Genomic DNA, 15,900 nt, shown 5'->3' with positions numbered 1-15,900 from the left:
ACTGTTTTTGCCTCTGTGATGAATAATACCCAAATTGTTTTTTTTTTAAATATAGAGTAAATGAAGCACCGTAAAAAAGTAATATACACACCTTCAGAGTACTTATATTTAGGTACAAACACAGTAGGTTCTGATGATGCTGGTGCAGGCGTAGGCTTCTCTACTTCAGGAGAATTTTCTTCTTCTTCTTCTTTAGACAATTTCTCTGGCTCTGTACTTACTTTATCAGTCTCATCTTTACCATTTTCATATGATTCAGTTTTATTTATATTAACTTCATTACTCGCCATTTTATTGGATTTCTTATTATTATTTTTTGAATTTTTTATTGCTTTTTCATTTTTGTTACCTTCATCTTTCACTGTCTCAACCTTATTCACTTCACTCGGGTTACCATTTGCCGTATCTGGATCTAGAATTATGGCTAAATATATACATACATTTTATGCAAATATATAAGAGTAATAACTATTAATTACTGTTTAAAAATAGAATGAAATTTAAAAAATAATCACAAACCTGTTGTATTATTGTTGAGATTAATATCTTTCATTTTAGATTCAGGATGATTGCGTGCAACACTTGCTATACTTTGAGTTAGTTTAACCTGAGCCTGGATTGCAATTGATTCTTCTTTTTTAACTGGGGTTTCTTCAGGTAATGGTTGCTCCTTAGCAACTTTTTCAATACTAGCTGATAAAAGTTCTGTGGCAGTGGGTGAAGTTTTGACAGGGAATGTTGGTTCTCTGTTTATCACAACCTCAGGATTGTTGTCTATGTTAGATAATTCAGTCTCATTTGTTACTGATAATGGTTTTGCTGCTTTTGTAGTTTCTTTTACAAGATTTTGAGTTACTTGACTAGTTGAAGGATTGATAGCGTCCAGTAAACTATCAACTGAACTAATCTCTGAAAATATATTTACCGACATGTATTACTTACTATCTAAAGAAAAAATAAATATAATTTTGCAAAAGTTAAGATAAAACAATAAAATTGTTAAATTCTATTCAATCTATTGTGTCAGGGCCACCATTTTGCAACACAATATGGAATAAGAAATACACATCAAGTACTGAATGAATTTAAATAACATGAATGAACATTTATGCAAAATTAAATGTCCTAGTGACAACAATATTCTTTTCAAACATAATTATCTGCACTGTTCAAGCAACAAATATTATAACAGCCACATGGTAACTTAATCACGTCAAAGTGGTATTTTTAATAATACTTTCACTTTAAAATGCTAGATTGCAGTGATATGTTTAAGGTAAATTCACTACATTACTTATTTTAACCCTAACATATGTGTTATATGTACTACACTGTTCTAGATGCATAAGAGATCAGACTGCCAGAGGTATAGCTATGGATATGTATATGTATGCATACTCCAAGTCATACGAAAGTTATTTGCATATCTATAAGAAGGAAATGTCGGCAGTAATAGAGGTCAATAATGTACAAATCGAATTAAACGTCTAGATAAATGGTTAGATAACAGATTTTAAGTTGTTTCATATATCACAAAGTACGAATTGACTTTATACTGCAAAATGGCAGAGTTCGCACCACATACCGAAATGTCGTATGCAATATCGCAGATAAATGAATACCACTGTACGAGTATTAATTAAATCAAAATTTTGCTAAAATCACTAAGACACATGACCACTTTCCGTTGATTTTTAATGTCGCCTATCACTTTTGTGAACCAAGTTCGAAGTCTATAAATAGAGACGTGAGGTATTTCCACGTGGGAGTTCTATCTTGCACAGTACCTGAGAATATTAGACTAAATAAATTGTGGCACAGATATCTTGATTATATCACAGTTTGCAAATCCGTTTATTCTGAAAAGAACTCTCGAAGACCCAGTTTCATGTGTTAACGCAACAATATGGTAAAAGAAAGTCGATTTAAAAGGTCACTCAAGGATCTAAAATGAATTTAGCACTCGTTTCACTTTATTCACTTTTCTTATTTTTTAACTTAGATAAAAAAAATTATTAATAAAATGCTAAATTGAATTCATTAAATTGTAAAAAAGGTTGAGAGTAATAAAGTTAAAAATATTTAAAACGCAGCCATGCTCAAAGTGACTGTGAAGTAAAAGCCGCCATGTTGGATCGTTCCATGCGGACAGGCGACCTAGAGCAACTAGTGTTGTGCGCAGGTACAAAATCGATCGCGGTTCATTTTTTTTTTCAGTATCTTAACGATTTTTAAAGTTGCATGATTATAATGAATTTAACGAAATCGATTTTTCTATTTATCGCATTTTATCTTATATTCGCATTTTATTTTTATAATTAAAAGTCAGTTACGATACGCATGCTTTTAAAATATGAAAAAATATATATTTTTAATACTACTGACAATAGTAATAAAATAAACATTTAATAAGTCTGTAAAACAAATTTACGCAAGACAATCGATATTGAAAAAAAAAAGGAATCGTTTTACGTTTTTCTTTTAAAATAAAATTTACTACTGAATTTCTTGAAATTATCTTTTTTTCCTTTTTTTTAATTTATATTGATATGTTAACATTTATATTTTTTTGATTATATAACATTTTACGTAAACTTACGTAAATCTGCAATGTGATTGTCTATGCCAAGGTGTGACCATGTATAAAAAACAAAGTTGCAAGTACCAAAATATTTGCTAACTTTTGTTAATTACAATAAAAATATGATAACGATTGGTTTAAATGAAAACTTTAATTTGTACATGTGGTATTTTGTACTTTTGTAGCTAATATTAACCGACTTTAGTCGGGAGTTTTAGTTATTATCAATAGCAACACAGCCGATCCCGTTATTGCTTAATTAATTTTAATAATTATGTACGTTTCGTGCATTCAAAATGTTAGGAATATATAAAAGTAACTATCGGAGCTTCAAAATGAACAAGTCACTATCATTCACCCAATCGATTTTAAAAATTTATAAAGATATAAATATTAAATACTTTTACAGGCAAATTAAATTTACAGATTGAATTTAAATGTCTTATTTTGTGTTGTCTTCTCTATCTTTTTTACCTATAGTTCATGTTCATTCCTTACATGATAATTGTAATTTTCCACACTATTAACACATTTTCAATTTTAGTTTGAACCTCTATTTAATTTACTACAATACTGTTAATTGAGTTATGTGTTACTTATAACATCATAATTAATATGTACTGGAAAATGCAAATTTATTCAACAATAATAAAAGGAAGTAAAGGTATTCAAAGAATTTCCTATGTTGATGTCACCATCTTTGATTATAAATTGTACTGATTTTGTTAAAAAAATCTTATTTATCATTTGAAACATATAATCTTATAATCTTGCCCTAGATTCACTACTTGAAAAAATATATTTCAATGTCCATTTCTTTAATTTCAATAACTTTTTTAATTTACGTAAACTGTACTTACCAACTGAAGTGGGTCCATTCGGTTTAGGAATCTCCTTTTCTATCACATCCTTAATTTTCGGAGGGGGAGGCTTCTCTTTGTCTTCTGATCTTACTCTTTCTCTAGGTTCTCTTATTCTCTGTGGCTGCGGTGCAGGCATGGAGTGAGCGAGTGAAGAAGAGCTTGACACGAGAGTAGACGTGGCCGTTGTTGCCGGCGCGGTCGCAGGCAGCGCCGCAGTCACGGGAACGGGCACTGCCGTCACAACCGTTTGCATAATCATCGCTTGAGGAACTATAGAACTCACACTATCTGATTGCTTTTCTAATTCATCTTGAGGCACGACTGGTTTGCTTTTGTTTTGTTTTTGTTGCTTATTACTCGGTAAACTCTTATTATTATCTACAGCTAAAGGTTGAATCATTTCCATATTCTTCTGGATTTGCTTAATATTGATAGGCATTTTAGGCACTACAACAGGACTGTCCGATATAGCTGAAACTACCGGCGTTTCGTTGGATTCTACGATTTCATTTCCTAAGCTTTTATTTTCGTTAACATTTAAAATTTCAGACTTTACTATATTATTATTAATAGTACTTATTGCATTAGTATGAGGTGGATTAGAGCTTGCCGTTGTAACAGGCACTTCGACGTTCTTAGAAACAAAGTTCGATTTACTAGCACTTTCACATGGCGAAGGTTGATTCGCTGCTTCGTTCACCATCCTCGAAAACTCCTCCGCAAAATTATGAGGTTGCTCCTGTGTTATAATAATATATAGTTAAGTAATAAATCGTTTTAAGATATTATATATAGTTTATGATTTAGTAAAAACCTTATTCCATACTTACAATAGATTTTCATATTATTTTAAACTCAAAAATATAATTTAACTTTAAATGTACAGCTTACCAATTGTGGTGTTTGTCGTTCACTGGATTCACCGCTCATATATTGACTATCGTTAGAATGTATTTCTGAGAATATATCTTGCTCTGTAACAAATTATTAACATTATATAAATAACCATATGTTTATTCGAATTCGTCAAAATAGTAAGTAAGTTAATAATAATAAGCAGACAAGGTTATTAGTTCCGAAAAGTAGCTGGATTTGAAATTAAAAATCTATTTTCCATTTATTTTTACTGTTTTCCATTAATACTAGAAAAATCCTACAACTAATAAGAGTTGATGTTATGCCATTTATGCTAAGATTTAAAATTTCGTAGGCATATGGAATAGTTTCATTGTATACTGGTAGAAAACATGGCATATTTGCATTCAGTATTAAAGTACTATATGTTATTTTAACCAAACACCGTCAAGCTTGTATTTCTGCAACACCACCTATTATAAACTACCTATTTATGTCACCCATGTTGCTTAATTAACATTATTTAATACAAATAAGGAAGACACTTCTTTTTATTTCTAATGTTATACTCACTAGTTAAGGGATTAATGATAGCAAGTCTATGGGAAGTACGTTTCGGAGGGACCTGACGAATACCTGAAAGTAAAAAAATATTATAAGTTTGTTATTGAAAAGTGTAATCACAATGTGTGTGTACGGTTATTTTCTCTTAATGTAATAATATATATTCTATAAATATATATCATAATTAAACTAATTATTTAAGTAATGAGTAAAATTAGAAAAGAAATATCTATAGCAATAATTTTATCTTTAAGAAATTTAGTTTTTAACATTTTTCTGTTCTTTTTACCATCACTATCATATAAATTTGTATTTTTTATAGTATATTTCGAGAAGTTTTCTTGGGAATTTAAGAACACATTGATAAGAACAATAAATTATAATAACCAGGTATGGAAGGGTGTATGTGGGGTTGTGGTTGCGAGTGTGGCAGTGCGTTCGACGCCGTCGGGGCATTCGGTTGCTGCGGTACCAGCGCAGCTGAATTAGCTCGTCCACCGGCGCCGCCCACACTGCCTGCTGCTAACTGCTGTCCATTTGATGGGTAGTAGTCTGTCAAAAATTATAAATGAATAAGTTATTTATTTTAATACGCCATTCAATTCAGATTTTATTAAGTTAAAATATGAATGTGTTTTCTCCAACATTTTTAAACGCCTTAACCCTGGCCTGAATAAAACTACAAGAAGAACTCACAAAGAGACTGGCCTTTAGGGTGAAAAATTTTCAAGACATCCTACTTTACGCATGTGAAATAAGGAACTATGACAAACAATGCGGTTTACTCATACAAAATTATAATATACTATCATTACACAGCTAAATTGCTTTTATACCAGTCAACTTTTTTGATTGAAAGATGAATGCCGTGATATTAATTAAAAATATGAGTGTCATTTTAAATCTAAACATTAAATGTTTACTGTGCCTTTATGTAAAAGATATTAAAAAGTATAGTATGTAGAATAATCTTTGTTTTTAAATTTCCTATTATTATTACAAAACACTGGTAACTCGATTTTTTAAATAATTAAATTCCATAGAATAATCAAAATCAAATAAAAGCATTGTTATTGCGTTTGGATAAGATTCGTAGTCAATATGTCAGTAATAACTACTTACATGGGGTGGTGGGTCCGGTTGGTGTCGTGTAGCTAATGTACTGTGGCACATACGAGTAAAACCTGAATGACAGAATATTATATTTTAGTAAAATATTATAAAAAAAAAACACTCAATAAAAAGTAGAAGTTTAACAATCATATAAAAGGGCTTCACTTCGGCATTTTTTTAAAGAAATCGCAAGACATCTAATTATGGATCGTTAATTGACATTTGTCTAAATCTAGGAACCAAAATATACAGGTCAGCTTGAGCAGCTTTTTTAAGATACCTTAGTTATTTTAAGAAATTACTAACATTATATGTATTGAAATATTTTATTTCATATTTATTATTTGGAAACTTTTTAATATTTTTCTGTTTAAATAATTAGTTTATAGAAATGAAATTATAATAAATTGCATCACCCGTGATCCATATACTGCGACTTGCTGTTTTAGTACCAAAATGTAAGCATGTAAAAAAATATTGTAGTGAATAATAATGACCAGCACAAAATGTGATACGTAAAAAACAAATCAACTTTTTTATCTTCAAACAAATGTAAATATGTTATTAAGAATAAATAACAGAATTAAACTGCAAATCTAAATAAAGATAAATTATGTACTTAATATATTGTTAACACAACTTTGAATAAGTCAAAAGAATATTTTACGAATATAGAAATCGGCTTTAAAAATTGAACTTATGAATACATAAACTGACACAGCCAAATGTAAACAATTGACTAACCCTTAGATGAATTTCAGAATAAGAAGGATTTTTAAATTAAATATGTAGCTTAAATAAGTCTTTGCACAATAAGAACATTATTAAAATATTATAGTGTACGAACCACTTATACATAGAACAACATAATAATAATAGTATGTTATTATAATACAGATATCTTATGCCAAAAGGAATTACTGCCAAAATAACATGTGACCTTTCCTCAGACATGACTCAGAAATGCACTGTTTTCAAGATGACATTACACAAGTATGTCTTATCTGTAGTGTATTTTAAAATGAGCTAAACAAAGAATACTACAAAATTAAATTTCATTTTAAAAGAATATTTCTATATAATAACACAATGTTATAATAGAAATAAACACACTGTAAATTCCTGTTTCTATTTTGTTGAAATTAATCTGAATTAATTATAAAAAATCATTAAATGTAAATATTGCATTTATTTAAGAGGTAAGTAATATCTTACATATACAGAATAAAACAATGAATCAGTATAGTCATCAGATTCAAGCAAGGTCAGCATTTAACAGAACTTTCATGTATCACTTGAGAATGCCAGTTTTATAAGTAGTACACTGGATGTGCTGTGTGAGGATGATGCTGCTTGCTCTATTAATTCATAAAACCATGTCATATAATTTTCTATTACTCGGAATTATGTGTGTAGAAAATTATATCATAAAGAAATAACAGGTGACCATATCTAAATGCAAAAAGAAATCAATTTTAAAGCGTGTCAATAATACATGTGCAGTTAATGGCAATGAAATACGTTACAGGTTGTTGCATTATTCTAACCTAGCAGACTTGTTTATAAGTATTAAAACATAGGGATGAACAGATTTAAGCATTAGATGCTATATTTTTGTAATATTACTAATTATTGATGGTTTTTTCTTAATTTCTTTTAGAAAGATATGTACGGAAAAAGCACTCTGCCCTTAAGATACATAAACCATCCTTTTTATTTCAATGCATTGCGAACCCAAGTTATCAAGCAACATATTGTATACACTATAACACAGCTGATAAATAGCTATACTACCAATATAATCAATTGCAATCAATCAATTTTAATCCTATAGTACATAAATATTAAGCTTTTACATGTTTTATATAAATTATTTCTTTATAAAATATATTAAAATCTTATATCGCCTGAAGTGAGCCTATTTACTTGTACGAAAGACCTACTTTCAATATGATGTAAGTTTAATTCCCTATACAACAAATACGAAAAATATTATCAATCTATTTTCAATGTTAGAGTATCTATGTATACATATAATATAAAATACATAGATAACAAACGATAATGAACAATCAATTAGATAATTTAAACATAGATTGGAATGTACAAATGTAAATTACCAGAAACTAAATAACAAATTAACTAATGATACGTTTAACCTCAGAATTCAAAGTAATGTCAAACATGTTTTGATGATTTGTTTAAAAGCAAAATTAAATAACATTTTGAAATATATTAAATTGTAAAACAATTTATATTTGTAATTCCAATCCAATTTCAAAGACAGATTTATCAAATTTGACATTAAAAGGTACGGTAACTGATTTTCCTCGAATAGCTGATAAATAAAATTACCCAGGTGTGCTCGATCTAGGCTGTTGGTACGTCTGTGGGATGCCCATATGAGGTGGGAACATGAGTGTCGGGTGGTACATCACTGGGCCTGCAGCCGATGCACTCGCGCCGCTCATATAAGGTTGTTGTTGTCTGTGTAAAGTGCAAAAGAAAATCGATATATTATTTAAATATAAATTTAAGGCAGATCGTTTTATTAATAATTACAGTTAAAGCGATCAAAGGAAGAGAAACAGCTATAATATTCATGCTATAAAACTTTATCCACCAACTGTAAAATTTCACATGGCAGTATAAGTGAACGTCATAACCGCATTCGTCATGGCGGGTTTAAATATTCAAAGCAACCTATTTAGTAGATAGATTTACTGATTTTATAGCATAGTATAAATTACTAATCTAGCTATGTCTCTTCAGACATAGATATTGTAATTTTTTTCTAATTTTGTTAAATAAATTAAATTATATACTATGTTAAGCTTTCTGAATCCAAAGCAAGTCATTTTTAAATGAATAAAAATGTATTATTTTCTATATCAGTTTTTCTTAAAGATTATTTTAACTTTTCCATAAATACATTATGAACAATATTTACTGATTTATTTTTTAAAGACTACAAAAACGTTAAATTCGAGTTAATCGATGGCCTGCCTGGCAACTATTTTTAACTCTGTTTACCTTTTAGTTGCGGCGAGAAATTCCGCGTCAACAAATAAAGACTAAACAGATTAGACATTAATCAAATACATATACAAACTTTTATTCCTAAGTTAAACCCTTATCCCTTAACACATCTGATTAATTTAGGAAGAACAATCAAAACTTCTTTTCACATTTATAGCTGCAAAAATAGCGGACGTATTGAAAATGAATTTACAAAAATGTTTTCTCTATGCCCAGCTATGCTTCACATGAAAATATAAATTTTGTATCTTATTATATATATTCTGTATGTATTTCGTATCAGTATGTTTTGTGGTTAGATTATTAGACTACACGGGATAATCGATGTATAATTTATTCAATGTATACTCTTATAAGCACTTCTAGGTTATCATGCTGTAGGATTAAATTGAATTTTAGTTTCGAATTGAACCACCGATTGGAAGAAGGGAATAAACGCCACTTTTCGACATATTCACTTTTATACACTCTTACATTCTTTAGACGTAGGGCTAAATATTATACATTTAAGGCAGGTATGTCGGTGAATAAATCAGGATTGATATTTTCTTAATAGTCATTGATGTCCTATAAGTTTATAAGTTGCAAGCAAAAAGTTATGAAGTTTTATTTTATTATATCCGTTCCTATTTTTTGGATTTATTCCCTTCTTCCAATTGGTGGTTCAATTCGAAGATTGTATTTGAAATATCAGTGACTTTTTCCTTAAACGAAAGACCTAATTTATATTGTGTACAATTAAATCATTTTTTGCTTTCATATAAGAAAACTTAAGCCTTACTTTTAGTATTTCGGTAATTCTGTTTTATAAATTTAAATATAGCCATAATTGTTGTGCTAAAATATATAAATATTAGTTCATTAGTTTGCAGTATAAACATTTATAGCTTCACTTGTATCGTAAGCTTAATAAGCATAAATAATATAATTGTAATGAAAAGTCATTTGAACACTTGAATGAACTGATATCCATAATCAAGGTAAGGTTATCAAGTTCTTGAATAAATCCAAAACTTTTAGAGTTTTAAAATAATTCTTATTACATCAATATCATAATTATCAATGAATTAAGAGATTCTTTATTAACCTTTATTTTCTTTTACCCTCCCTATTTCTATATACAAATAAGATTCTATTAATGACCGTTAGTCTATTATATTATTTGTTCATTATTTTCGGTTATTTGTAAACCGTTTGTTGATTTTGCAGTCGTCGTAATTACTTCATATCATACCATATATTTTCAACTCATGTTGAGCACTTAACGATGGGTAAAGTTTGACGGAAATTGATAATTAATAATTTTAATTTTACCTAGGGTGTGAAGAAGGCCTATTCCCGTGTTGAGTAGCTCTGTACTGGAAATTGGGATACTGCGGCCGTGAGGGTGGGGTCTGGTTTTGTGGCGAAACGTAACTTGGTCCCGCCTGAAAAACGCACAACAAAATGTGAAAGTTATAATAAATGTAATCAATCACTTACATGAAATATCCTAAATAAAACTTCATATATATCCAACACCATAAAAAATAAAATATTTCTTATTATTAAAGTTTCAATTTCAATTCATTTTGTTTAATTTATCACACCTTAAAAGTACTTCTGTTATTGAAGTATGTTTGGGTACGTGTAGAAAAAGTTATAATTCGACCTATGTTTGTAAGCATTAGTGCATCCAGTTTCGAAACATGAAACATTTCAAAACAATCGCAAGAAAAACCTCAATGACACAGATATTATAACAACAAAACATTAAAGATAAAACTATATTCTCGCTTTGTACCTTCAGTATGTACATTTATATCTAACAAACCTCTTTTAAGAAATATTGTACCTATAGATAAATACATAGTGTTAGCATTTATTACCAATTATTATTATTATATTAGCATTTATTATAAATTATTATGTTTTATGCACTTAGTTTTGTTGTAATGTTAAGACTATCAATTGATTGTAAACACGTGATGAGTTACTCCACTATAACGAATTGTTGTTGTCAGTTGAAATTATGAAATGTACAGTTAGTCCGTTCGGAACATCGGCAAGTGTAACATGTAAATAATGATTCTAAATAAATCTTAAAGTACAAAAGTGTGTTTTTCTGGAGACTCGAAAAAAGCTCTGAGACTGGTTAAAAATAAGTACTCATTTTATAAAATGTAAACATATACCTACTTGGGTAAAAACTATGTCAATAGAAACATTCATTTACGTGTTATTTTCAAATTTACAATACCTACTTCTTCGCCCACGTCGAATGTTTCTGTTTTGAAATCCATAATACAAAACAAGAACTTCTCGTATTAAAACAACACTTAATTAAATTCTGAAGGTAGGCGAATTAATTCTTCAGTATTATATGTACAAAAATATGACGATCGTTGTACAGAATACTTTAATAATTCTGAGATAGTAAACAACGTAACATAACACAAAAAATTATTAAGAAACGATCAATTGAAACGTAATTTTATTTTTATCACCATACTATCATAAATATAACAATTCTCGATAAATCTCACGAATTAATCCTGCAATCCATTTGACCTTTAATTTAGTTTTTGGTATTTTAGACGAAACTCTTTATTTTATAATTGCATAACTTATTGATATATAACAACATAGTTCATTAGAATCATCGCATAAATATTAATTGATTATATTATATTTACCATAGTTGTTTTAGATATATCCTGTTGAGGCGCCGGCGGCGCCGAAGGCTGAGGAGCTGGCTGACCGCGCATGCTTTGAGCTGAGCTTTGCCCGCCAGTCGCACCCGACATGTATGCGCCGCTCGCTGCCCCCGAAGGATGGTAACATTCCGGTCCTGCAAACAAAACTAATGTGTCATTCACAGACAAATAAATTAATTAAAAAAAAATGCAAATACCCTCATTACAATAAAAACGAATCATTTTTATATGTTTACCTCTTTCCAGATAACAATAACTTTGGGTCACTTAGTGTGTATTATCAAAGAAAAAAAAAGTTGTTAATCTAATCTAAATGACACCGTTAAAGCTTTCTTAAACGAGGAAATGTGTCCTCTATATTGCAGGACGCGAACATTGTAACAGTTAGAAAGCAATAGTTCCCTATAAAAAGTCGACACCAAAAGGTGAATCTGGTTTAACTCGAGTTGACATTCTTATTTCGCATTAAGAGTGTTTATTTATTCTAACAGAAGCAAAGGTATTGAGCTCGTTTTTAAGCTGTTTTACATTGTAATAAAGGTATTGAGTGAAATTATACTATACAATGTATCAAAATATAAAAAAAATGTATACTCCACCTATACGATGCAAATTCAACTCACTGTGTGGTGTTGATGCCCGAGGATAACTGTAAAATGTGCTAAGAAAATTTACTGAAAAACAATTGTGGTACGCGATCAATCGTTAATTTATGATGCATTACCCATAACGCGACGAACATAATATTTCTAAATACATACATGAAATATGGCCTTATAGCTTTAAGTGTTATCGCTGCAATTAAAATAGCACATAGAAAACAATAGTTAGGGGTTAAGAAACTGTAACAAGCGTCCGCATGCCACGAGTGAACACGGACTTAACAGGCGAGCGACTTACTGGTTTGCGCCAAGAGTCTGTAGTGGTGCGAAGGCAACATGCAGTTGGAATTAGAGTAGCGCGTATTCTGTTCGTGCTTGAGGGTGGCCGGGGTTTGCTGCTGCATCAACAGCGACATACTGCTCAGTGATGGAATATTGAGTTGGCTGCCTGGGCCGGCGTGGTTAGCGTGGTTTATATGATTGTTGTGGCTCGCATGGTTGGCATGGTTCAGGTGGCTAGCATGGTGGCCCACCGCTTGCGTCGAGGCGCTATGCTGCATGCCTAGCGATGTTTGTAAACGATGTGTCAGATCGAGCGCGTTTTGCTGCCCCGCATGAATCCCGCATCCGTGCGATACTGTGCCTAGAGAACTATTGCCACCTCTTAAAGCCACCATCTTAATTTCATGATATAAATTCTTCAGAAATTGGATTAGCCAAATGTTGAACCATTCCCAGAATAAAGGAGTTACCAACACCGGCATATGGCAACTTCTACATTATCATTTCGTCGTAGTACAAATATACAAATATTTATTGCTTCACGTTAACATCTTAAATATAATGGGCAAATAACCAGCGCCGACGTGCGGCAATAAGCACCGCAAAAATGTAAAAAAAATATCATTCAAATATAAAAAATCTACTCTATATACTTGTTTCGGCTTTGAAACGCACGAATATAAGGCATATTGTTAAAAGATTTGCAGTCCGCATTCACAATTTAAATAGTAATTTAATGCAGCATAGAGAAAATCGATAAGGAAACGGCGCGGTACATCGCTCCCCGCACTCGCTAAAATTATTGCCACCGCGACACTTTCACGAAGTACAACTGATTATCACTAATTTATACACACTGTACGCCTATATATTTGTTAAAAACTAAATTTTATTAATACTATAAGCTAGCAACTGCAAAATAGACTACTTCATGTACAGCACGCTTAACATTCCATTTCGTTTCGTTATATGCGCGGAGGGTTGAGAGCGCATGAAAGAGACAGACGTATGTCGTAGTCTATCGTTGCGATTTCGGGGCGTTCTTTCAGCCGATGGCCACCCCTGTTCAACTATACCGTAAAAATACTAATGAAGAAATGTATGACTTCGATATACATTGCCGCATGATATGCACTCGTTTTCTATATAGTTTGGACGCGTGTATTTAGTGAATATCGAACGAGCGATGTGTGCCATGGTATACGGCAAAAGGTAGATAGTATGTTTTGTACATTTGCAAAATATGATTTCGTATTTATGTTTTATTTTTATCATATAATTAACTAAACATTTTAAAATTACTACTTTCAGCCGTGCTAAAGTTGGTAAAATGTATTATCATGTAAATGGAAATTGGATTATCACATGTGGAATAAAATCTATAAGGTGATTCGGAATGGATGTATGGGCTACAATTTATAATGTTGTATGACTAATACAAGTAACTAAATTAAATCTTGTATATGTGTTTTTAATTAAATAAATATCAAAGAAATAATTTAAAAAAATATTTTATATTTGTTATTAATATGTATTTCTAAAGTAATATTTAGTATTTTTTAAATTATTTTTTGTAAATGTTTTAATAATTTCAGAAGAGTTGCAAAAAAATTGTCTTAATCTAATATATAATAATAATGGAAAGTTAATGCATTATCATATGTTATTTAGTTAATAATCCTTTTTCAAGTTTACATGAAATTAAAAATTTAAGACTGTATTATATATTAAAGATAATTTCTTACCTCAACGCCACAAAATAAATAAGACGACGAAGATGATGAACCAATAGCAGTGTTTATAAATGTATAAAGCATAGCATAATTTTCAACCTAGAATTTTGTTAATATAATAATTTATAATAAAAAATTAATAATTTTTTTAATCGTAATGAACAATGTTTTTCCGAATACCAAATAATGGATTTACTTGGTCGCCACAGTCATTCAATAAAATAATAATAATATTTATCACATTATTAATGCAAATTGGATAGGTGTTAGTAACAAAATTTAATAATCTTTTGCAAATATTACTTTTGTAGATGACATTTGTGACTATCATATAAACATAAAGATATTATCAAATCAAAAGCCATACTATTTCAAAATGGTTTCTTAAACATTGAAAATTTTTCACATGATTCAACTTAATGCATAGTTATTAATTAAGAATTAAAGATATCATATTCGCATATTCAATTTTAGAAATAACATTCGCTTTAGCTGAAATAAATGTTTAATGAAGTAATCAATTTCTTGCTATCTTCTCAATCTCTTTTTATAATAAAATGCAAAATATAAATGTTTCACAATATTAACTAAATTACTTTGTTTATGCAACTTATTAATTACTCGGGGTGAAGATGTCATTTTACACAAAAAGACAAGGAGTAAGACAGCACTTCAAATTGTTAAAGATGTATACAAACAACAAATTATTGATTAACCATGCATAAATCATTTACTACTTTCTCTACCATGTGAGTGCAGTTTCGAAATATTAAAGCTTTGCTTAATAACATCCAAAATGATATTTTACAAAAATTGTTTTAACACAAAATAATGTTATTTAAATACTATGTTCGTAGCGTAAATATGGTTACAAATCGTGACTTCGTAAATATTTAAATGCTGAATACATATAAAATGGGAAAACACTCAGTCAGTTATTCGCAAATGCGGCACGACCAGATGCTGAAGTGGCTTTTATTACGTAAATATTTTTTAAAAGAACTATAAACAAAGAAATAAAAGGATACGATCCGGGGCCGCGCTGACTCGCCGCCAGCGGCACCTGATTGCCGTTGCCACTCATATTCTCGGCAGCATAGGTCTCGCAACACGTACACCACTCGAGGTGGCACGTTAAATAGCCCTAGCCGATTGTAGGACACATCCGGCAATACGTAAAGTTAAACCGACGTCAGTTTGACAACTAGCACGAGATCAATTTAAACCCCTTAAAAACAACGTTTCTAGCAAAAACATTGTACACCACATGCAAAGTCACAATATATGTTTGCAGAAGAAATGTATAGCATCACTAGAAAAGAGAGCCAGTCACTAAACAAACGACAGTACAAAATGGCGGATGTTAACCAATAAACAAACGGAATTGTCACTGTTACACTTGGAAATGCTATTTTATAACACTTAATTTCGTCGTTATTGCTACTAAATTGTTATAATTAGTTATAATAAAAATGTAAAAATATATTTGCAACAACAATATTAGAATAAAATTTTTAAATCTTTAAAACTGTCATTCGATCGTTCACGTCTACTACTCACGTCACGCATGCA

General features: G+C 30.2%; 1 protein-coding gene across 6 annotated transcripts in view; it reads right to left on the bottom strand.

Annotated features, from left to right (window-relative positions):
- The window catches only part of LOC124542981 (eukaryotic translation initiation factor 4 gamma 3-like), a 24,373-nt gene extending 8,473 nt beyond the window's left edge, over positions 1-15,900 (bottom strand). The window contains exons 1-12 of one of the 6 annotated variants that reach the window (XM_047120951.1): positions 15,357-15,900; positions 12,311-12,360; positions 11,691-11,845; positions 10,330-10,442; positions 8,332-8,463; positions 5,986-6,047; positions 5,251-5,415; positions 4,873-4,935; positions 4,336-4,418; positions 3,442-4,183; positions 520-909; positions 92-424 (exon numbers count right to left, since the gene is read on the bottom strand). In XM_047120951.1, the coding sequence (XP_046976907.1) occupies positions 92-424; positions 520-909; positions 3,442-4,183; positions 4,336-4,418; positions 4,873-4,935; positions 5,251-5,415; positions 5,986-6,047; positions 8,332-8,463; positions 10,330-10,442; positions 11,691-11,845; positions 12,311-12,360; positions 15,357-15,412 (2,344 nt within the window). In that variant the 5' untranslated portion in view covers positions 15,413-15,900. Of the gene's footprint in view, positions 1-91; positions 425-519; positions 910-3,441; positions 4,184-4,335; positions 4,419-4,872; positions 4,936-5,250; positions 5,416-5,985; positions 6,048-6,392; positions 6,419-8,331; positions 8,464-10,329; positions 10,443-11,690; positions 11,846-12,310; positions 12,361-12,611; positions 13,093-15,356 lie in introns of those variants that run through there. The other 5 variants (XM_047120952.1, XM_047120953.1, XM_047120949.1 and 2 more) reach the window with 5 other exon arrangements.

This window comes from Vanessa cardui, chromosome Z (genome assembly GCF_905220365.1).
Source record: "Vanessa cardui chromosome Z, ilVanCard2.1, whole genome shotgun sequence".
Taxonomy (NCBI): domain Eukaryota; kingdom Metazoa; phylum Arthropoda; class Insecta; order Lepidoptera; family Nymphalidae; genus Vanessa; species Vanessa cardui.
This window is presented reverse-complemented; position numbering and strand designations above follow the sequence as displayed.